Source organism: Pseudophryne corroboree, chromosome 7 (genome assembly GCF_028390025.1).
Source record: "Pseudophryne corroboree isolate aPseCor3 chromosome 7, aPseCor3.hap2, whole genome shotgun sequence".
NCBI classification, from domain to species: Eukaryota; Metazoa; Chordata; class Amphibia; order Anura; family Myobatrachidae; genus Pseudophryne; species Pseudophryne corroboree.
In genome coordinates, this window is record NC_086450.1 from 1202131 (window position 1) to 1225743 (window position 23613).

A 23613-nucleotide genomic window follows, 5' to 3' on the forward strand; every position below is an offset into this window, starting at 1 on the left:
TTCTGGTTTCTATCATTGGGTCATAAATCAAATCCAGGTTAATTACAGTTTCCTCACTCCTCAAGCTCATCACTTTTGTACTTTGTTTGCACCTCATTAAAGCCTGCCCGCATCTAAATATCAATCCAATTGATATAACGACACCCAAGATACATAGTAGAAACTTTCCAACATCCATTATGACTCCTTGAGCCCATTCTCCCAAACCGGAGAACCAATTTCGCGGGTTCAACCATGACACCCAACCAGTCAGCTCATTACCTACAGCAGCAAGGGTGAGATTGTGTTTTCGACGAAATTCCCACTTTAATTGCAGAATATCGTCCATCTTTTGGTCTATGACCTCTACCGGATCCTCGGTGCTATTTGTGATATACGTGCAACACTTTATGCCGTACTGTGTTGCCAATGTAACACAATATCCGCCTGTTACTGCTGTAAGGTAATTAAGAACCATCCTATGCTGAACTAGTTCTGTTTTGTAAGCTTGAAGTTCTCTTCCAGTGTATCTAAACGTGTCATCATACATTTCAGTGATATTATCTAACAAATTGGCGAGTGCGGAAATGTATTTATAATTCATCACTCCTCGAGCGGTACGAGTGAAATCTAACGCTACCAGAACCTGAATCCCGGTGGATTCATGGATAAGATCAGAGGCCGGATGCTCTAACCTTTCTGACAGTTGTCTTTTAACCCGGTGCTCGTAGTGAGTGTGAGTATAAGGAGCTTGGGCACCACGGTGTATGTCCTTCATTTTGTCATGTGTAAAAGTCATCACTTCAGGCAATACTTTTCCAATATAACACAATCCTTCAGAGTTTGGGGCTAGCCACTTGTACGCCTTTCTCCCGCATATGAAATATGCGTCATCGGGGAGAACATAAGGGACGGAGAAGGACATGACCATGTTACAAACCTTCCAGGTGAAATCTCCTGACCCTAATTCTTCCATCTGCCTAATGCACGTATCAGTTTGTATGACATGTGCACAGTATCCTGGTGATACCTCTCCAACTCTAGTAATCCTATTTCCTAAGGTATATCGATACCGAAAAGATTTTCCTCTACTGGCTATGTGGCGTACGAGCTCGGTATCTGTAGGCATTCTATCTGCTCTGTGTGAAAAGGTCATGGTAAGGTTGCTCCATGACACTTCCCAATTTCCCGGTTTTCTAGGATTGGAGATATTAAAACATAAGAGGGACCTATCCACATGGTATTGGTGGAGCTTCAAACTAGGAGGGCTGGAGATGTTAAACCTCCGGTCCACCGGTCTCCCACCACTTAGCTCAAGTACCTCCCCTAACGTTAAAGGAAATGGTACTAGCCCTGATTTGCTGTGACCCTGAGGTACTTGAGAGCATACCCAACAATCGGTCTTGTTTAATACGTTACCCACTAAGGAGTGATAGTCACTCAATGGATGCCGGTCCATATGGATATTAAAACTAGATTGGCATTTCTTTGTTACAGAGCCTACAGATACAACTTTCTTTTTGAACTAACATTCCTTCACAGTTGTTTACAAATAACATGGTTGTTAGATCGTGCCCGGTACTCGCCTTTGCTTGGTGATTGGGTTGCTATTGGAAATTTACACCTCCGTCTCAGTCATCAGGACCTTTCTGGATCCTTTCTCGACCTCACTGGTACTCTCACCGAAACAGACTGCTCTGGTCAACATCATGGTTAACGGGAAAAATCCATATCACAGTCTCTTGGGGCAAGTCCATCTTACAGGAGGAGAAAAGAAGAAATTTGTAAATGGGGTATAAGAAAATCAGTTTGAGGGGGAGAGAACTCGTTACGATAATAAGTTCTCTCGTCTTGTTGTTCTTCTTGTTCTGCTGTCCTCTCAAAGGTGTTGTCTCTCAGTCTTCAAAAACGATCATTCTGGTGATGCAATATTCCTTCCTAACCGACGATCTTTCTGTAAGGAGCAAAAATCTGGCATTACCATTGGTTAACACTTAGGGGTGACATACCATCTTTAAATCATGGAAACATGAGTGAGGAGAGAGAGAAAATAAAAAAACAAAAGAGATAGAGAACAATTCATGTGCATATATACATTACATAACTCGACAATAACCATCAATAAGAAAAGAGAAACAAAGCATTTTTAAACATTGTAAGAAAACATTGTTAGCATTAGAAAAACATTGTCAGACTTATTAGGCTGTCATATCTATGTATCTACTGGTCTCCTTGAGCAGTCCCTCCCCACCAGCACTTGCATTATTCCACTGTCTGTATCTGGCCAGAATACATTGTGGTGGATAGGTCATGCTGGGGTTTGGTAGACTTCTGCAAGGACCAAGCGAATATGCAATGTTTGAATTCTTACCAATAATCGTCAGAGATGGGGATAGAGAGAGAAAGAAAAAAACATTTTTCACAAATACATTTACAACGTTTAACCTGGTCATTCCTGTGTCTTCAGTGAATGACCTCCCAATTTACTAACCGTTACCTCAGGCTTACCATCAGTTCTAATGATCACCTTTCCTGACTATATATTATGGGTGTGGCCCAAAATTCTTCCTATATGATCCCTGCTTGTAATTTGGTGTGTCATATTCATGCTCATTTTCATGTCTAGGGGGTCTAACTTTATGTGGGTTATTACAGTTACTGGCATAATGCCCTTCTCTTCTACAATGATAACAAACCCTGGGCTTCCTCCAAGTGTCAGTGAAATGGGGTCTTGGCTGATTTGATGCCTCCTCAAACGTTTGGATGCTCATCACCATCAACCGCTTTCCCTGTACCTACCTGATTCCTTGGATACCATGATTATGTCGTTGTCTAGGGAGTTGATATACCTTCTGTGAATCTTTGATCATACAGTTAGATCTTTCCTAGGATCTGGGTAATCAGACATGATTGATCTCAATTCTGTCCGGGACCAGGGATGGCGCATTGCACTGTCCTTGACGGGAATGGTTCCCTGATCGTCAGTCTTCCCATTGGGGACTGTGATCACCCTGACAGGACTAAACTCAATCACATCACCTTGTTTTGGTCTTACAATATGGGGTACATTTGTTTGTGCGTGATATAAAACATTGTACGTACCTGTGGACACGACCTCACCTGACCCTCCGTTAGGGGGTTTGATTATTGCCTTTACCAATTTGGTCGTGTCCACCTGGATGTCTTGTAGGATGGCTTCTGGAAGAGGTGCCGACATCGTTCTGGGCTCACTTTCTTGTTTGTATTCCTGAGGAAAGTTTAACATGGGGTGCGACTTGCATGGGTTAATAGTTGTACATTCAACAGTATTACAATAATCATTGTTACATTCATTACACTTATTCTTATTATCTATACTACAGTTGCTAAGAGCATTTTTATTGTTCCACTTTTGTGCTTTTCTCTCCGCAATCAACTCCTCTCCTGCAATGTATGGTGGGGGAGGAGCTGTGGCAATCAACTTCCTGACTGCCCCAGATCCTGCCGCCAGAGCCAAACCTCTCTGTATCTCACCTTCCTGGTGCCATAACTGTAAATAATCATGATGCTGAATTCGTCTCTTTGCTGATTTTACGAGACATATCCTCCTCCTTAAATTTTGTAACACTTCTGGACTGAAGCTACCTATTCTTGGGAATTTGTCCCTGTCTTGTACAGTCATTCTCTCCCATTCATCACATAAAACCTCTGTGTGACTACCGTATTTTTCACACATTACATATCGTGCCGACCCAACTGGTCGGTTCACAGAATCAACTTGAACCAGGGTTGATCGCCCCCTACCTGAACAAATGGCCCCCATAATCTGCAGGCGTTGCTTATTCCTCCTTGAATATCAAGGCTTTCAGCGAACCCTTACAAACAAACCAAGATGTCCTTGGGCAGGCCGGCGGTGGTGGTTTATCAAGTACCCCACTTACTTCTCGCCCACGTTGGCCTGTGCTGCAATCACTGTAGCCAGAGCTGCTGTACCCAACCTAGGGCCCCTGTGAACCTTTATTTACTGGAACATATGAGGGTTACCCGCAGGACACTTACTCTTTCCAGTAAAGTTGGGGTTGTTAGATAGTTCCTGAGTGACCAGCGAACTTCCCTTCCAAAAATAAAAAATTACACAAATCACGTCAGAATGTACAGATAGCGTTTGTGACCACTTTACTCTAATGGTATTAGGTCAGATTACTAACTACTGCACACAATAACGTGCGGTCCAATCGTTCAGTATACGAGCACTACTTGTCATGTACTGAAAGATCAACGGAATCTATGTTTCCGGCTGCGATTCCTTCAGCCAGAGCTTGTATGGCCTATATGGGTTCTGCACCAACACCCCAGGCGTTGTGCCACTGAACTTTTATAGCGGACCTTTTACCTTACGACCTCCTGGTCTTGTTACCTTATGACCTCCTGGTCTTGTTCCTTATGACCTCCTGGTCTTGTTACCTTATGGTCCGCTATACTCTAATGCTCAAATATTATTTAACCAGGGATGCCTCCCTAGCCACCGTATATGTCACTTACACGTATGTCCCTTGACGAGTACCCGGCTTTCCTTTTGGTTCCACCTTAAAGTTATATAAACTTTTGTATACAAAACACACTCACTCAACACATGTACACTTTGTTTCTATATCTATTTCTGCGCAGAAATTTGTCTTTAGCCCAACAGTGTTACCAATTAGGAGCAGGATCTGTTAAACTAAATTTCAGATTTTCCAAAAATAGATTTGCGTTATTTACCGCGTCGCGTTATCTACCGCTGTGCGTTAATTATCGCCTTTGCGTTACTTCACTTTATCACAACTTGAGCTACGTGGGCGTAACCGGATGCTACGTTGCGTAATGAACGCTGCGTGCGTCTGCCTTTTGGATTGCGTACGCTAGTCTTTGTTAGCGACACGTGTACGCAATGCAAAGATCCACCGTAACACAATATATTTTTATCAATGCAAATGATCCCTGATCATCTACCGCAATCCACACTGACTGCCTTGTATCTCAGACAAACCGTGTGTTGTTCTATACTTTAACTATTACCTCTACTATAAAATAACAGCAAATCTCTTTTAGCACTTTCTATCAACTATAAAATTGGCAAACAGGAATAGTGATATACGAAAATGAAATACACAAGTGAAAAGAAATGCAGGTATGTATGCGTACGCAAGACAAAAGAAAAATAAACAGTTTTAAAAAGACACAAGCGTTTTGTTCTTACTTCCGGTTACCGGGTTCCTTCAGCACTCTTTATCTAAGCGAAGCAGACGCTTATCCCGCCAGCACTATGAGACAATCTCCCACCCTTTGCTGGGGGATAATGTCTGCTGATCTACCTAGTGCAGATGTGAGAAGTATAGGACGAGCCCGCAATTGACAATACTAAATTCCTTTGTCGTATAAACAACCCTTTATGAAGCTAAGAACACTGTACGCTGTTTACTTAAGAAGTACCGTGATGGTACGCTATCTGCGTAGCGATCGCTCAGCCGTAGGCGAGACGCTCAAGCGTCACGTTCGCTCGCGGCCCAGTGATCACAGGACACGTTATTGGTTATGTCTAGGGGAATGATTCGCTGTAGCGTAGCTTACGCTCGAGACCACGAGGAGGTCACCAGCGATGCAGACGCTTACAACACTATACCTTTATGTTAAAACCTTATACCAATGAAATACACAGAATACCTTAATGTGAGTACAGGGTGTAAGTGCAACCTTGTGTAACCTGACTATCTACAAAGCTGCTTGAGCGTCACCGACGCTCAAGTGAACACTTAACACTATAGAAAATACACAGATACTGGTTTAGGTTCCAAGGCCTATTAACTGTATTATATCTAATATACTTGTAAAAAGGGGGTAACAGTACAAATGATACACTACAATATAACAGAGACTTCCTAACCACAGATCAAAACAATAAATACAAAAAGACAATACTACACTGACCTAAATGCAATACAGTACAATACTATAATACTATGAGAGATATAAGAGAAAAGAGGAGAGAGAGAGAGAGAGAGAGAGACGGAGAGAGATGAGAGAAATTGGCTCACAATAACATTAAAAGACAATATGGTTGCAGCGAAGCTTACACATGTGAGGAACAATCGCTGCGCAGTTTAATAAATGCTGAGAATCTTTGTTTAGAAAGTACTTGAGCTTACCTATGCTGCCTGTCCCTATATACACAACACCCAGCTACACAATCGTCCCTACAATGCCGCATGGGGCAGAAGCTAGACTCCATTTTGGGAAAAACTCCAATTGATTCCAAAATGTCCAAGCCTCAAAACAATGCATATGTTCTGATTTTACAATTCCAAACAATCTAAATCACCTTTCACAATTTCAAGCAAACACAGTGTCTCTATAACCAGAGCATATGAGTTATCACAAGACCAGACCACCAGGTACTCACAAGTATCAGCCTGCCATTGCTACCAGCACATATTCAAAAGTACTGCATGGTGGTATTTATGATTAACAAGATCCCAGCTACCATCACAGATTCCACAGGGCACCAACACAAACACCCAACAATCATCCCAGCCAAGTTACAATATCCTATTTAAACCAGAAAGCAATATGTCTATATTTCCTTCTATAGCCATGTGATTCTATACTTAGCCTTTGGGAAGGAATTCTGTCCTGGGGATGTAGCCGCCATGCTGCTTGATGCTAGCTTAGTTCTGAGTGAGAGAGTCAGCCCCGTGATCTCCAGTGGGTATATCATACCTGCATTCCAGCTGTGGGGGTGTGTCAACCACCGGAAGTGTGTGTCCCTCCCAGCATGTGAGCCAGCTGCATCAGTGGCCTTGGTTATGTAACACAATGGGTGATGACCAACACATTCCTGTCTAGTGAGAAGCTATTGTTTGGCGAATACAAAACAGAATCCTGTCTCTGGGCTTTGTTTTATATTCATGATGTCCACTTTCAGTTGAGACAATGACATCTCAGCCCTCATTCTCCTGTATACAAATCCAGCCCCATTTGTAAACACAGGTGTTGGCCTTCCTCATTGAGTCTCAAAAGCTCAGTGTAATTAAAGACTATTGTACTCCGTCTGCGGGAAAGATACTGATTTGGAGTACAATTGATCTTCAATTACTATTCCTGTGTTTACCTTATGCATGTATAGATATGAGGCCCTCTTAACATGCAAACTATTGTTTGGGGGATCTCTGAGGTCAAAGAGACATTTGAGACCTACTGATGCCTGTCTCCAACTGTTCAGATGCATGACTAAGTAAGGACAAATAATAATAAATAAATGGACATAACTTCTTATGTCCATAACTATTCGCACGAGCAATTAATCTGCTCCAAACCAACACCGGAATATTGCTATTTAAATACTCTTCCGATAGGTACCAAACACCACTGTCTGACTCCTGTTAGACCCTTCGCACAATACAAAGAGGGATTCCTCCGTTCAGGGACATTCTATATTAACCAAACTTTCAGAATCTATCAAAGGGACCATAATCTATAAACTACATTAATTGTGAAAATATGTAACGAATGAGTCGCACGCTACGACTACGTAAACTCTACCGTAAATACGCATACCGCGCCTGTGAGTGCACGCTGCTGTGAGTATGTGTACGTACGGGAGAGCGTACGCCCGCGCAGCGCGGACATGAATGAGGTGCAAATATGGCAACGTGCATAGAGACATTTTTCTGACTTCGACAGTATATATATCTTAGCTGTGTTAGGTCACACACCAAGCTCTGCACTTAGATATCATTGTGTGCAGGGTGCGTCCACTTTGTTTTACTGACATGTCTAACAAAAAGTGACGCAAACAAGCAGAGTCCCTGTGTTACTCCCATGTAGAGTTTGCTCAGCAGGGTTAACTGCAGAGGATATTTTACAGGATGGCCTCTGTGCTAACTGTTATACGCCTCCTAGTCAGTCCACAGCACCTGCCTCCGCGCAGAAGCCTCCCTGGGCAGCCTTTTCTAAAACTGTTGTGTACTCTGGTAGACCAACTTACGCCCCCTAGGGTCCCCCCTATAGCACAACCACCCAATACAGTACCAATGGCGGATACCCTCTCTAATCATATACAACAATTAACACAAACTGTCTAGACAAAAGGCTCTGACTGGTCATACACATGCCCCTGGTTCCTCTAAGCAGGCTTCCTCATCTTCCCTATACATAGTCCTCTCAGCCGTGTCATCTGAGGAGGAAGATGAGAATACAGCTCTCTCTGACACAGACTCCTGTGCTGCAGAGGAGGACGCTCCTGCTTGGTAGATGTCCCTGCCCAAGTGGCAGCTATTAAACATATTCAACTCTCAGATGAGGGTGAACCCACACCGGTTGCCAAGAAAACTGATGTGTTTAAAAAGCAAAAGGTGATTAAAACAGAATTTCCCCATTCTGACCATTTTATGGAAATTGGGCCGGAACCCTGGAACACGCCGGGTAAGAAGTTCCCTTTGTCTAAGCGTGAGTTAGCTCACTATCCTCTTCCAGCAGCTATCTGTGCCAGGTGGGAAACCCCACCTCCAGTGGACTCTCATGTCACCTGCCTTGTCGTGTCATCCACTCTGCCTGTCACCACTGTCACCTCACTGAAGGAACCAACAGACAAACGTATTGAAAGCTGTCTGAAATCTATTTATTTCCTCACAGGGGCTACAAAGACCCACTGTGGCAGCTTCCTGGGCCGCAAAGACCACTGAAGCATGGGTGCAGGTAAATGAAGAAAAACTGCCTTTGGATATGTCAGATGAATGCAGACTGTATTTAACTCATATCAAGTCTGCTTCTTATTATATTCAGGAAGCTTTATCTGAGGTTGGCGTGTTGGAAGCAAAGGCGTCTGCTACATCTGTACAAGCACAACGTATTATTTGACTACATTCTTGGAAGGTAGATTTGGAGTCCAGGAAAACTTTGGAAATTCTTCCCTTTATGGGTAACATCCTCTGTGGTGAGGAGCTAGTTAAAATTGTGACATCTTTGGCGGCAGCCAAAATGGCCTTTTTACCCCCGTCTAATCCTGCTCAGTGGGTCAAAAGTTCCACTTTTCGTTCCTTTCGTCCGCAAGGAAAGCTAAAGGACAGTCATACCCCAGGCAGGCAGGCACTGCAAAACCATCTAAGCCCAAGACCAAGCAATTCTGGCCTGCTCGTCAACCTACAGCAAAGCCGGTCAAGCCTGCAGCCCTTTGGGGCAGGCCACCCTCTGAGGAGACCTCATGGTGGTAGACCGACTTCTGCACTTCACATGAGTTTGGACTATTACCACTTCAGACGCTTGGGTGCTAGAAGTTGTCTCACTGGTATTTCACCACGGACCTACCCGAAAATGGCTCAAATTCTACAGACTGGTCCGTTCACTTCTACACTAAGGAGTGATTGTGCCAGTTCCTCAGTCCCAAAGGGGCAGAGGCTACTACTCGACCCTGGTCCTAGTTCCAAAAACCCAACGGGTCACACCGGACAATTCTCAATCTCAAATCTTTAAACAAGTTTGTGAAGGTTACCAAGTTTTGCATGGAAACCTTGCATTCCATAGTTCTAGCCATGGAATCTGGGGACCTCTTGGCTTCCCTGGATATACAGGATGCGTATCTGCATATTCCTATTGCATCTTCGCATCAGCAGTTCCTACGGTTTGCTATTTGCAACCAACATGATCAATTCCAGGCTCTGCCTTTTTGGCCTGGCTACGTCCCCCCCCAAATTTTTACTAAGGTCATTACTGTCATGACAGCATATCTCCGTCTCAAAGGTATCCGGATTCTTCCATACCTAAACGATTTGCTGATTCTGGCGAACTCCAACAACGTTCTCCTCAGTCAACTGACAGTAGCCTTGCAGCAACGTCACGACTGGCTGCCGAATTGGAAGAAATCCTCCCTTACTCCATCACAAAGGATGGTACATCTGGGAGCACTTCTAGTCACTTACAGTCAACAACTGTACCTATCACGGACAAGGTTTTGAAACTACAGAGCAAGGTATGACACTTCCTTCACCGTCTTCGAATATATGTGCATTCAGCGATAAATTCTTGGACTGATGGTGTCAACATTCGACTTGATTGAGTTCGCTCAATTTCACGCTCGTTCTCTGCTAAGACTGATTCTTTCCAGGTGGAACGGCCAACCTCAGCGTATCAGGTCACAAAATAATATCTCTGACACCGGAGGTTCGCCTGTCACTGACCTGGTGGATTCAAGACCAGCAGCTGAACAGGGGACGTCCCTTCTGGGTCCCCAACTGGGTCCTGCTCATGACAGATGCCAATCTTTGCGGCTGGGGAGCGGTGACCGAACAAGACTCGTTCCAGGGACGTTAAACGCTGGAGGAGTCTCACTTGCCAATCAATGTGTTGGAGTTGAGAGCAGTGTTCAATTCATTAACCCTAGCCCGCCCTCTACTATAGGACAGACTAGATCAGGTCAGACAATACCACCACAGTGGCTTATAGCAATCATCAAGGTGGCACTTGCAGCAAGAGGCAGGCAGAACATTGTATTGATTCTGGACATACTCCACTGGGAAACAGACTACCTCAGTCATCAGGATGTTCACGCCGGACAGTGGGCTCTTCACCCAGAGGTTTTTCAACTCTTGGTGAACAGATGGGACCTATCAGACGTGGATCTCATGGACTCTTGCCACAATCACAAGGTTCCAGTCTTCAGATCACAGAACAGGGAGCCTCAGGCAGCATTCATAGACGCATTGTCAGTCCCATGGACCTTTCGTCTACCTTACATCTTCCCTCCGGTAACACGTCTACCTCGAGTCCTTTAGAAGTTCAAGCAAGAAGGACGAAGCCGCATTCTGGTAGCCCCGGAGTGGCCCAGACTACACTGGTTCTCTGACCTACAGGGTCTCTCAGTGGAGCGACATCTTCAACTTCCTCAATGGCTAGACCTTCTCTCTCAGGGCCCATGTCTCCATCCGGACCTGGCCCGTCCGTCTTTGACAGCATGGCTCTTGAATCATTTGATCCTAAAGGCGAAAAAGGTTTTTCAAAGGCCGTGATTCAAACTATGCTTCAGGCCCGTAAACCGGCCTCAGCACGGATCTACTATAGAGTATGGCACTTTTACTTCACGTGGTGTGCTGCCAAGCGTTATAATGCCACTACATTTCGGACCTCTCGAGTACTTGCTTTACTTCAAAAAGACTTACTTTAAATCTAGGCCTTCGTCTTGCCTCTCTCAAAGTACACATTTCAGTTTTGTCTTTTTGGTTCCAACGAAGGATTACCTCGATGCTGGATGTGCACACATTCTTACAGGGTGTCATTCACATTCAACCTCCCTATGTCCCACTTGTGGCTCCATGGGATCTGTCTGTGGTGTTGAACGCTCTTCATGAGGCTCACTTTGAACATTTTGGAGTCAGTGGATCTCAATTGTCTAACTGCCAAAACTCTCTTTTTGCTTGCTATTGCTTCAGCCAGAAGGGTATTGGACTTGGGAGCCTTCTCCTGTCATAGTCACCCCTTCCTGATTTTTCACTCACACAGGTTTCTTCTTTTCACCTTAATCAAGAGCTTGTGGTTCCGGCCTTTGTCTCACCAGACTTGTCGGCAAAGGAATGTTCTTTGTATGTGCTTCGGGCTCAACATATCTACATTGACCGTACTGGCCCTATCAGACGTTCTGATGCCCTTTTTGTTGTTTTTGGATTTCACAAGGGTGGCTGGCCTGCTACTAAGCAGACGCTGGACAGATGGAATAGAGTGGTCATTGCACATACTTACACTCGAGCTGACCTTCCAGTACCAGTTTTGATTTCTGCCCATTCTACTCAGTCTGTAGGACCTTTATGGGCGGCACGCCGTGGGGCGTCCGCCGAACAATTGTGCAAGGCGGCTACGTGGTCTTCGGTCCACACATTTCTTAGGTTCTATGCCTTTGATACCTTCGCCTCCCAGGATTCTTTCTTTGGACGCCGGATTCTCTTATCCTCTCAGGCACGTCCCCACCCTTGAAGTACCGCTTTAGGACATCTCCGATGTTTCCCTGTGGAAACCCTATGTGCCCTGCTGAAGAAAGGGAGAGTTATGGTAGACTTATCTTTTGTTAACTCTTTCTTCGAAGCACATAGGGTCCACAGGGTGTCCACCCTGATGCACCTGGCCTCTCTGGGTTTGTGTGGCATTGACCGCTGGTTCCTTCTCCTGTCTGTGAGAATGTGGTGTTGTATGCCTAACGTCTTTCTTCTCTCCTTTCTGCTTCATGCATTGACCTGGTTAACAAAACTGATTGCCTGTGTCTGGTGGCGGGGTTATAGAGGAGGGAAGCCGAGCATTCTGGGATATGCTTGAAAGTTTTAACTGTTTGGTTCCCGGATTCTCATCCACCACTACAACCCGATGTTTCCCTGTGGACCCTATGTACTTCGAGGAAAGCGAGTTAACAAAGATAAGTCTACCATAACTCTCCTTTTCACGGGAGAACTAATTGGATACCCCAACTGGAAGAAAATAAAGTCTTGGCTGCATTCACAAATCTGATCCGGATCTGGGATTCACTGGTCTTTTCTCGGAGTTAGTAAATTGTGTGATGGTGCGGTTATGTGGCAGCCCTGAGACGCTGCACTTTATTCTCTCTTGTTTTGCCTGGGGAATAGATCTGTGTACATGACATTACAGCAATGCTACTTGTCATGGTCACTTACATACACTGTCATGAATTAATAGGTCACCAAATTAGTATTCTACATAAGCGATCGGCTGATGTATTTATCTCTCTGTATTCTGTATGGCCGCTCTTGTCTGATCAGTCCTGGGAGTACTCTCCTTTACGTTTCTTTCTTCTCAGTATGTCTGATTGTGTGTGTATTCTTGTATAGTAAAAGGAGATTGAGGTTTTTGTTTTGTCTTTTTGTAATAAAGCAGCTTAGAGATCAGACAGCCGCTGAGAAGAGTCCTAGAGAGAAGGAGAAGGCTGTGACAGGCGGGCAGAAGACGGATATACAGGCCAGCCAGAGAAGAGATGTAAGACATGCGCCGATCATGACTGCAGCGCTCCCGCAGGTATGATATGGAAGTGCAGATTGTGGGAACGTGTAGTAGTCGACAGTGCGCTTCCTCAGCTTACACATTAACACCAGCATTCAGCCAAGTGGCGGCTGGGGATGATGGGCGTAGTACTACTGGAAGGGCGCTGTGCCTGCCTGGAACCATTGCATTATGTTAGATGGAGGAGTCCAGGGCAGGGGATCACAACAGGTGCCAGCGCATTAATTTGGAGGAGGACCCAACAAGCTGTTACTGGGGGAGGGGTGTCTGGGATCAGTGGTGCATGCTGCCACCTTGGCTACATATACATGTTAATATAATGGCAAAAACAAATTAATATAACTTATTAATGCCCCAGATCAGGTGATGATTGGGCAGCATGGCTGGTGCAGTGGTCAGCATTACTGCCTCGCAGGGCCCAGGTCTTGGGTTTGATTGTCACCAACGCCCCTGTGTGGAGTTTGTATGTCCTCCTTGCATTTTCACAGGTTTCCATCGGATACTCAGGGCTTCCTCACACACGCCAAAAAACATACTTGTAGGTTAATTGTACTCCACTGGTTCCCAAAGTCTGTACTCAAGGCACCCAACAGTCCAGGTTTTAAGGATATCCATGGCAGACAGAGCCGGCCCTAACCAATATGATGCCCTAGGCAAGATTTTGGCTGGTGCCCCCTAGCACCACCGCTGATTCTGCCTCTGACCTTGCACCTCTTTCCCAGCACCATCACCCCTCACCCATAGCAGTACTTGTACCCCCTATATTTTAAATAGGAACAGTTCGCACATTTGACGCACAGCCCAAAAAGGGGCATCTTCTTGCTGGGAATGGCCACGCAATAGTAACCCCAATTCCAATTACACCACACAGTACTGCAACTTTATTCACATTTTATCTTGCGATAGTGTCCATAATTCATATTACATCCCACAGTAGTATCACTTTACCTTTTAAACGTTACTCCTCACAGTAGAGCCCCTTATTCACATTACATCACACTGAATTGCTCCTTATTCACAGTACACCACACCCTATTGCTCTTTATTCACATTAGATGACACAGTAGTGCCCTTTCTATATGCAACGCCACATAGTAGAGCACCTTATACACATAATGCCACACATTAGTAATGCATTTATACACAATTCCACACAGTAATGCCCCTTACACATATGAGACACATTAATGTCCTTATAAACATAATGTGCCTTACACATATGGCGCACATTATTAATGCCCTTACGCACATAATGACACACATAGTGCCCCCTACACATTTGCTGCACATTATTAGTGCCCCTATACACATAATGACACACATACAGTAGTACCCTGTTACACATATGCCGCACATTATTAATGCCCTTATACGCATAATGACACACATAGTGCCCCCTACACATTTGCTGCACATTATTAGTGCCCCTATACACATAATGACACACATACAGTAGTACCCTGTTACACATATGCCGCACATTATTAATGCCCTTATACACATAATGACACACATAGTGCCCCCTACACATTTGCTGCACATTATTAGTGCCCCTATACACATAATGACACACATATAGTAGTACCCTGTTACACATATGCCGCACATTATTAATGCCCTTATACACATAATGACACACATAGTGCCCCCTACACATTTGCTGCACATTATTAGTGCCCCTATACACATAATGACACACATATAGTAGTACCCTGTTACACATATGCCGCACATTATTAATGCCCTTATACACATAATGACACACATAGTGCCCCCTACACATTTGCTGCACATTATTAGTGCCCCTATACACATAATGACACACATATAGTAGTACCCTGTTACACATATGCCGCACATTATTAATGCCCTTATACACATAATGACACACATAGTGCCCCCTACACATTTGCTGCACATTATTAATGCCCTTATACACATAATGATACACATACAGTAGTACCCTGTTACACATACGCCGCACATTATTAATGCCCTTATACACATAATGACACACATAGTGGCCCCTTAGACATATGTTGCACATTATTAATGCATTTTTACATGACACACATAATGCTCCTTACACATATTCCGAACACTACTGCACAACCAACCCACTCACATGCACACAGCACTCACACTGCCACTAACACTGTGACCTCTGCCTCTGCTTGGATATAGATGTGTCCTCACAAATCTTGCATCAATGCTAACGTCGGGCACCTTTTTTTAATGAAAATGCATCTTATTTGCATTGCTATGTGGCTAGGATGCACAAGCAGCTTCTGCTGATTAAAATGATATGCAGCATGCCTATATACTGTGTGAGACTGTGGCTGTATCTGCATATGAAATGCTACACACAGAATATATGCATGCCGCATATCATTTTAATCAGCAGAAGCTGCTGATGCCCCTAGGCATCTCAAATGCCCTAGGCAATTGCCTAGTTTACCTATGCCTATGGCCGGCTCTGATGGCAGAGCACAGATGGTTAATCAAATTGACTGAAGTACTCATTTAGTCACCTGTGCCCAAAAGTGGTTATCCTTAAAACCTGGACCGTTAGGGTGCCTTGAGGTCTGAGGTTTGGAACCTCTGTTGTACTCTGATAGAAATGAACCCTAATGTGTGTGTGTGGTAGGGAATATAGAGTGTAAGCTCCACTGGGCCAGGGATGAGATGAGTAACTGAGATATTCTCTGTACGGCGCTGCGGAACATGGGTGCGCTATATAAATGGTATCAAACAAAAATTGAACTTTTTGCGGGTTGCGATTCCCATTGATGTAGATCAGTGATTTTCAGCCTTTTTTTACTTGCAGCACACCAAACAATATTTCAAAATTGCCAAGGCACACCATCAGTTCCCCACAGAAAAAAACAAAAAACACACATTGTCCTACACAGAAAAAAAAAATCACATTGCTCCCCACATAAATCATATTGCTCCCTATATAAATGCCATTGCTCCCCACATGAATTATTCACATTGTTCCCCTATAAATCCTTATTCTCCCCACATAAATCCTATTGTTCCCCACAGGAGAAATAACATAACAAATATTACCCCCTACCGGTCAGCTGTCCTCCTCCCTGTCCCTCAGGGGCGGGGGTTGTTCATAGTGGAGTGCTGTGAATACTGAGCAGCGGGCGGTCGGGCAGGTGTGGATGTGGGTGGGCAAGGAAAGCTGTGGGTGCAGGCGGTAACTGGAAGATGTGTATGCAGGCGGGTGGGCTGGCTGGGTGGTGAGATGCGGCGGCTGTGACCTATGATATCACACCGTCGAGTCTTCAAGGCATACGTCACAGCCGGAGCATGACTGATCCTCTAAGAAGAGCCCGGACCAACAGTTCACTCTGAAGATGCAGGAAGCTGCTCTGGCTCCGCGGCACGCCTTGCAACTGGTCGCGGCACACTGGTTGAAAAAGCCTGATGTAGATAATGAACTCTAATGTACTGGTCATTGTTCAAACAATGGTAAGGTAGCGGCACGCACTATGGTAGCACGCCATACTTCTGTCCTCAGCACCAGACAGCAGCGTATTCCTGAGTGCTGGCCCCAGTGACAGCTGCTGATACAGGGATACAATACAGGGATAACACGCCATACTTCTGTCCTCAGCACCAGATAGCAGCGTATTCCTGAGTGCTGGCCCCAGTGACAGCTGCTGATACAGGGATACAATACAGGGATAACACGCCATACTTCTGTCCTCAGCACCAGATAGCAGCGTATTCCTGAGTGCTGGGCCCAGTGACAGCTGCTGATACAGGGATACAATACAGGGATAACACGTCATACTTCTGTCCTCATCTCCAGATAGCAGCGTGTTCCTGAGTGCTGGCCCAGTGACAGCTGCTGATACAGGGATACAATACAGGGATAACACGTCATACTTCTGTCCTCAGCACCAGATAGCAGCGTATTCCTGAGTGCTGGGCCCAGTGACAGCTGCTGATACAGGGATACAATACAGGGATAACACGTCATACTTCTGTCCTCAGCACCAGATAGCAGCGTGTTCCTGAGTGCTGGGCCCAGTGACAGCTGCTGATACAGGGATAACACGTCATACGTCTGTCCTCATCTCCAGATAGCAGCGTGTTCCTGAGTGCTGGCCCAGTGACAGCTGCTGATACAGGGATACAATACAGGGATAACACGTCATACTTCTGTCCTCATCTCCAGATAGCAGCGTGTTCCTGAGTGCTGGCCCAGTGACAGCTGCTGATACAGGGATACAATACAGGGATAACATGTCATACTTCTGTCCTCATCTCCAGATAGCAGCGTGTTCCTGAGTGCTGGGCCAGTGACAGCTGCTGATACAGGGATATGATACAGGGATAACACGTCATACTTCTGTCCTCATCTCCAGATAGCAGCGTATTCCTGAGTGCTGGGCCCAGTGACAGCTGCTGATACAGGGATATGATACAGGGATAACACGTCATACTTCTGTCCTCATCTCCAGATAGCAGCGTATTCCTGAGTGCTGGCCCCAGTGACAGCTGCTGATACAGGGATACAATACAGGGATAACACGTCATACTTCTGTCCTCATCTCCAGATAGCAGCGTGTTCCTGAGTGCTGGGCCCAGTGACAGCTGCTGATACAGGGATACAATACAGGGATAACACGTCATACTTCTGTCCTCATCTCCAGATAGCAGCGTGTTCCTGAGTGCTGGGCCCAGCGACAGCTGCTGATACAGGGATACAATACAGGGATAACACGTTATACTTCTGTCCTCATCTCCAGATAGCAGCGTGTTCCTGAGTGCTGGGCCCAGCGACAGCTGCTGATACAGGGATACAATACAGGGATAACACGTCATACTTCTGTCCTCATCTCCAGATAGCAGCGTGTTCCTGAGTGCTGGCCCCAGTGACAGCTGCTGATACAGGGATACAATACAGGGATAACACGTCATACTTCTGTCCTCATCTCCAGATAGCAGCGTATTCCTGAGTGCTGGCCCCAGTGACAGCTGCTGATACAGGGATACAATACAGGGATAACACGTCATACTTCTGTCCTCATCTCCAGATAGCAGCGTATTCCTGAGTGCTGGGCCCAGTGACAGCTGCTGATACAGGGATACAATACAGGGATAACACGTCATACTTCTGTCCTCATCTCCAGATAGCAGCGTGTTCCTGAGTGCTGGCCCAGTGACAGCTGCTGATACAGGGATACAATACAGGGATAACACGTCATACTTCTGTCCTCATCTCCAGATAGCAGCGTGTTCCTGAGTGCTGGCCCCAGTGACAGCTGCTGATACAGGGATACAATACAGGGATAACACGTCATACTTCTGTCCTCATCTCCAGATAGCAGCGTGTTCCTGAGTGCTGGCCCCAGTGACAGCTGCTGATACAGGGATACAATACAGGGATAACACGTCATACTTCTGTCCTCATCTCCAGATAGCAGCGTATTCCTGAGTGCTGGCCCCAGTGACAGCTGCTGATACAGGGATACAATACAGGGATAACACGTCATACTTCTGTCCTCATCTCCAGATAGCAGCGTGTTCCTGAGTGCTGGGCCCAGTGACAGCTGCTGATACAGGGATATGATACAGGGATAACACGTCATACTTCTGTCCTCATCTCCAGATAGCAGCGTGTTCCTGAGTGCTGGGCCCAGCGACAGCTGCTGATACAGGGATACAATACAGGGATAACACGTCATACTTCTGTCCTCATCTCCAGATAGCAGCGTGTTCCTGAGTGCTGGGCCCAGTGACAGCTGCTGATACAGGGATACAATACAGGGATAACACGTCATACTTCTGTCCTCATCTCCAGATAGCAGCGTATTCCTGAGTGCTGGGCCCAGTGACAGCTGCTGATACAGGGATACAATACAGGGATAACACGTCATACTTCTGTCCTCATCTCCAGATAGCAGCGTGTTCCTGAGTGCTGGGCCCAGTGACAGCTGCTGATACAGGGATACAATACAGGGATAACACGTCATACTTCTGTCCTCATCTACAGATAGCAGCGTATTCCTGAGTGCTGGGCCCAGTGACAGCTGCTGATACAGGGATAACACGTCATACTTCTGTCCTCATCTCCAGATAGCAGCGTGTTCCTGAGTGCTGGGCCCAGTGACAGCTGCTGATACAGGGATACAATACAGGGATAACACATCATACTTCTGTCCTCTTCTCCAGATAGCAGCGTGTTCCTGAGTGCTGGGCCAGTGACAGCTGCTGATACAGGGATACAATACAGGGATAACACGTCATACTTCTGTCCTCATCTCCAGATAGCAGCGTATTCCTGAGTGCTGGCCCCAGTGACAGCTGCTGATACAGGGATAACACGTCATACTTCTGTCCTCATCTCCAGATAGCAGCGTGTTCCTGAGTGCTGGGCCCAGTGACAGCTGCTGATACAGGGATACAATACAGGGATAACACGTCATACTTCTGTCCTCATCTCCAGATAGCAGCGTGTTCCTGAGTGCTGGGCCCAGTGACAGCTGCTGATACAGGGATATGATACGGGGATAACACGCCATACTTCTGTCCTCATCTCCAGATAGCAGCGTATTCCTGAGTGCTGGCCCCAGTGACAGCTGCTGATACAGGGATAACACGTCATACTTCTGTCCTCATCTCCAGATAGCAGCGTATTCCTGAGTGCTGGGCCCAGTGACAGATGCTGATACAGGGATATGATACAGGGATAATACGTCATACTTCTGTCCTCATCTCCAGATAGCAGCGTGTTCCTGAGTGCTGGGCCCAGCGACAGCTGCTGATACAGGGATACAATACAGGGATAACACGTCATACTTCTGTCCTCATCTCCAGATAGCAGCGTGTTCCTGAGTGCTGGGCCCAGTGACAGCTGCTGATACAGGGATACAATACAGGGATAACACGTCATACTTCTGTCCTCATCTCCAGATAGCAGCGTGTTCCTGAGTGCTGGCCCAGTGACAGCTGCTGATACAGGGATACAATACAGGGATAACACGTCATACTTCTGTCCTCATCTCCAGATAGCAGCGTGTTCCTGAGTGCTGGCCCCAGTGACAGCTGCTGATACAGGGATAACACGTCATACTTCTGTCCTCATCTCCAGATAGCAGCGTATTCCTGAGTGCTGGCCCCAGTGACAGCTGCTGATACAGGGATATGATACAGGGATAATACGTCATACTTCTGTCCTCATCTCCAGATAGCAGCGTGTTCCTGAGTGCTGGCCCCAGTGACAGCTGCTGATACAGGGATATGATACAGGGATAACACGTCATACTTCTGTCCTCATCTCCAGATAGCAGCGTATTCCTGAGTGCTGGCCCCAGTGACAGCTGCTGATACAGGGATACAATACAGGGATAACACGTCATACTTCTGTCCTCATCTCCAGATAGCAGCGTGTTCCTGAGTGCTGGGCCCAGTGACAGCTGCTGATACAGGGATACAATACAGGGATAACACGTCATACTTCTGTCCTCATCTCCAGATAGCAGCGTATTCCTGAGTGCTGGCCCCAGTGACAGCTGCTGATACAGGGATACAATACAGGGATAACACGTTATACTTCTGTCCTCATCTCCAGATAGCAGCGTATTCCTGAGTGCTGGGCCCAGTGACAGCTGCTGATACAGGAATACAATACAGGGATAACACGTCATACTTCTGTCCTCATCTCCAGATAGCAGCGTGTTCCTGAGTACTGGCCCAGTGACAGCTGCTGATACAGGGATATGATACGGGGATAACACGTCATACTTCTGTCCTCATCTCCAGATAGCAGCGTATTCCTGAGTGCTGGCCCAGTGACAGCTGCTGATACAGGGATACAATACAGGGATAACACGTCATACTTCTGTCCTCATCTCCAGATAGCAGCGTGTTCCTGAGTGCTGGGCCAGTGACAGCTGCTGATACAGGGATACAATACAGGGATAACACGTCATACTTCTGTCCTCATCTCCAGATAGCAGCGTATTCCTGAGTGCTGGCCCCAGTGACAGCTGCTGATACAGGGATACAATACAGGGATAACACGTCATACTTCTGTCCTCATCTCCAGATAGCAGCGTGTTCCTGAGTGCTGGGCCCAGTGACAGCTGCTGATACAGGGATATGATACAGGGATAACACGTCATACTTCTGTCCTCATCTCCAGATAGCAGCGTGTTCCTGAGTGCTGGGCCCAGCGACAGCTGCTGATACAGGGATACAATACAGGGATAACACGTCATACTTCTGTCCTCATCTCCAGATAGCAGCGTGTTCCTGAGTGCTGGGCCCAGTGACAGCTGCTGATACAGGGATACAATACAGGGATAACACGTCATACTTCTGTCCTCATCTCCAGATAGCAGCGTATTCCTGAGTGCTGGGCCCAGTGACAGCTGCTGATACAGGGATACAATACAGGGATAACACGTCATACTTCTGTCCTCATCTCCAGATAGCAGCGTGTTCCTGAGTGCTGGGCCCAGTGACAGCTGCTGATACAGGGATACAATACAGGGATAACACGTCATACTTCTGTCCTCATCTACAGATAGCAGCGTATTCCTGAGTGCTGGGCCCAGTGACAGCTGCTGATACAGGGATAACACGTCATACTTCTGTCCTCATCTCCAGATAGCAGCGTGTTCCTGAGTGCTGGGCCCAGTGACAGCTGCTGATACAGGGATACAATACAGGGATAACACATCATACTTCTGTCCTCTTCTCCAGATAGCAGCGTGTTCCTGAGTGCTGGGCCAGTGACAGCTGCTGATACAGGGATACAATACAGGGATAACACGTCATACTTCTGTCCTCATCTCCAGATAGCAGCGTATTCCTGAGTGCTGGCCCCAGTGACAGCTGCTGATACAGGGATAACACGTCATACTTCTGTCCTCATCTCCAGATAGCAGCGTGTTCCTGAGTGCTGGGCCCAGTGACAGCTGCTGATACAGGGATACAATACAGGGATAACACGTCATACTTCTGTCCTCATCTCCAGATAGCAGCGTGTTCCTGAGTGCTGGGCCCAGTGACAGCTGCTGATACAGGGATATGATACGGGGATAACACGCCATACTTCTGTCCTCATCTCCAGATAGCAGCGTATTCCTGAGTGCTGGCCCCAGTGACAGCTGCTGATACAGGGATAACACGTCATACTTCTGTCCTCATCTCCAGATAGCAGCGTATTCCTGAGTGCTGGGCCCAGTGACAGATGCTGATACAGGGATATGATACAGGGATAATACGTCATACTTCTGTCCTCATCTCCAGATAGCAGCGTGTTCCTGAGTGCTGGGCCCAGCGACAGCTGCTGATACAGGGATACAATACAGGGATAACACGTCATACTTCTGTCCTCATCTCCAGATAGCAGCGTGTTCCTGAGTGCTGGGCCCAGTGACAGCTGCTGATACAGGGATACAATACAGGGATAACACGTCATACTTCTGTCCTCATCTCCAGATAGCAGCGTGTTCCTGAGTGCTGGCCCAGTGACAGCTGCTGATACAGGGATACAATACAGGGATAACACGTCATACTTCTGTCCTCATCTCCAGATAGCAGCGTGTTCCTGAGTGCTGGCCCCAGTGACAGCTGCTGATACAGGGATAACACGTCATACTTCTGTCCTCATCTCCAGATAGCAGCGTATTCCTGAGTGCTGGCCCCAGTGACAGCTGCTGATACAGGGATATGATACAGGGATAATACGTCATACTTCTGTCCTCATCTCCAGATAGCAGCGTGTTCCTGAGTGCTGGCCCCAGTGACAGCTGCTGATACAGGGATATGATACAGGGATAACACGTCATACTTCTGTCCTCATCTCCAGATAGCAGCGTATTCCTGAGTGCTGGCCCCAGTGACAGCTGCTGATACAGGGATACAATACAGGGATAACACGTCATACTTCTGTCCTCATCTCCAGATAGCAGCGTGTTCCTGAGTGCTGGGCCCAGTGACAGCTGCTGATACAGGGATACAATACAGGGATAACACGTCATACTTCTGTCCTCATCTCCAGATAGCAGCGTATTCCTGAGTGCTGGCCCCAGTGACAGCTGCTGATACAGGGATACAATACAGGGATAACACGTTATACTTCTGTCCTCATCTCCAGATAGCAGCGTATTCCTGAGTGCTGGGCCCAGTGACAGCTGCTGATACAGGAATACAATACAGGGATAACACGTCATACTTCTGTCCTCATCTCCAGATAGCAGCGTGTTCCTGAGTACTGGCCCAGTGACAGCTGCTGATACAGGGATATGATACGGGGATAACACGTCATACTTCTGTCCTCATCTCCAGATAGCAGCGTATTCCTGAGTGCTGGCCCAGTGACAGCTGCTGATACAGGGATACAATACAGGGATAACACGTCATACTTCTGTCCTCATCTCCAGATAGCAGCGTGTTCCTGAGTGCTGGGCCAGTGACAGCTGCTGATACAGGGATACAATACAGGGATAACACGTCATACTTCTGTCCTCATCTCCAGATAGCAGCGTGTTCCTGAGTGCTGGGCCCAGTGACAGCTGCTGATACAGGGATACAATACAGGGTTAACACGTTATACTTCTGTCCTCATCTCCAGATAGCAGCGTATTCCTGAGT

At 46.5% G+C, this 23613-nt stretch overlaps 1 protein-coding gene across 1 annotated transcript in view; it reads left to right on the top strand.

Moving 5' to 3' along the window:
- KIAA2012 (KIAA2012 ortholog) overlaps positions 1-23613 on the top strand; it is a 353000-nt gene that overhangs the window by 126480 nt on the left and 202907 nt on the right. The window contains exon 8 of the mRNA XM_063932236.1: positions 12862-13002. Coding sequence (XP_063788306.1) covers positions 12862-13002 — 141 coding nt within the window. The remainder of the gene's footprint in view (positions 1-12861; positions 13003-23613) is intronic.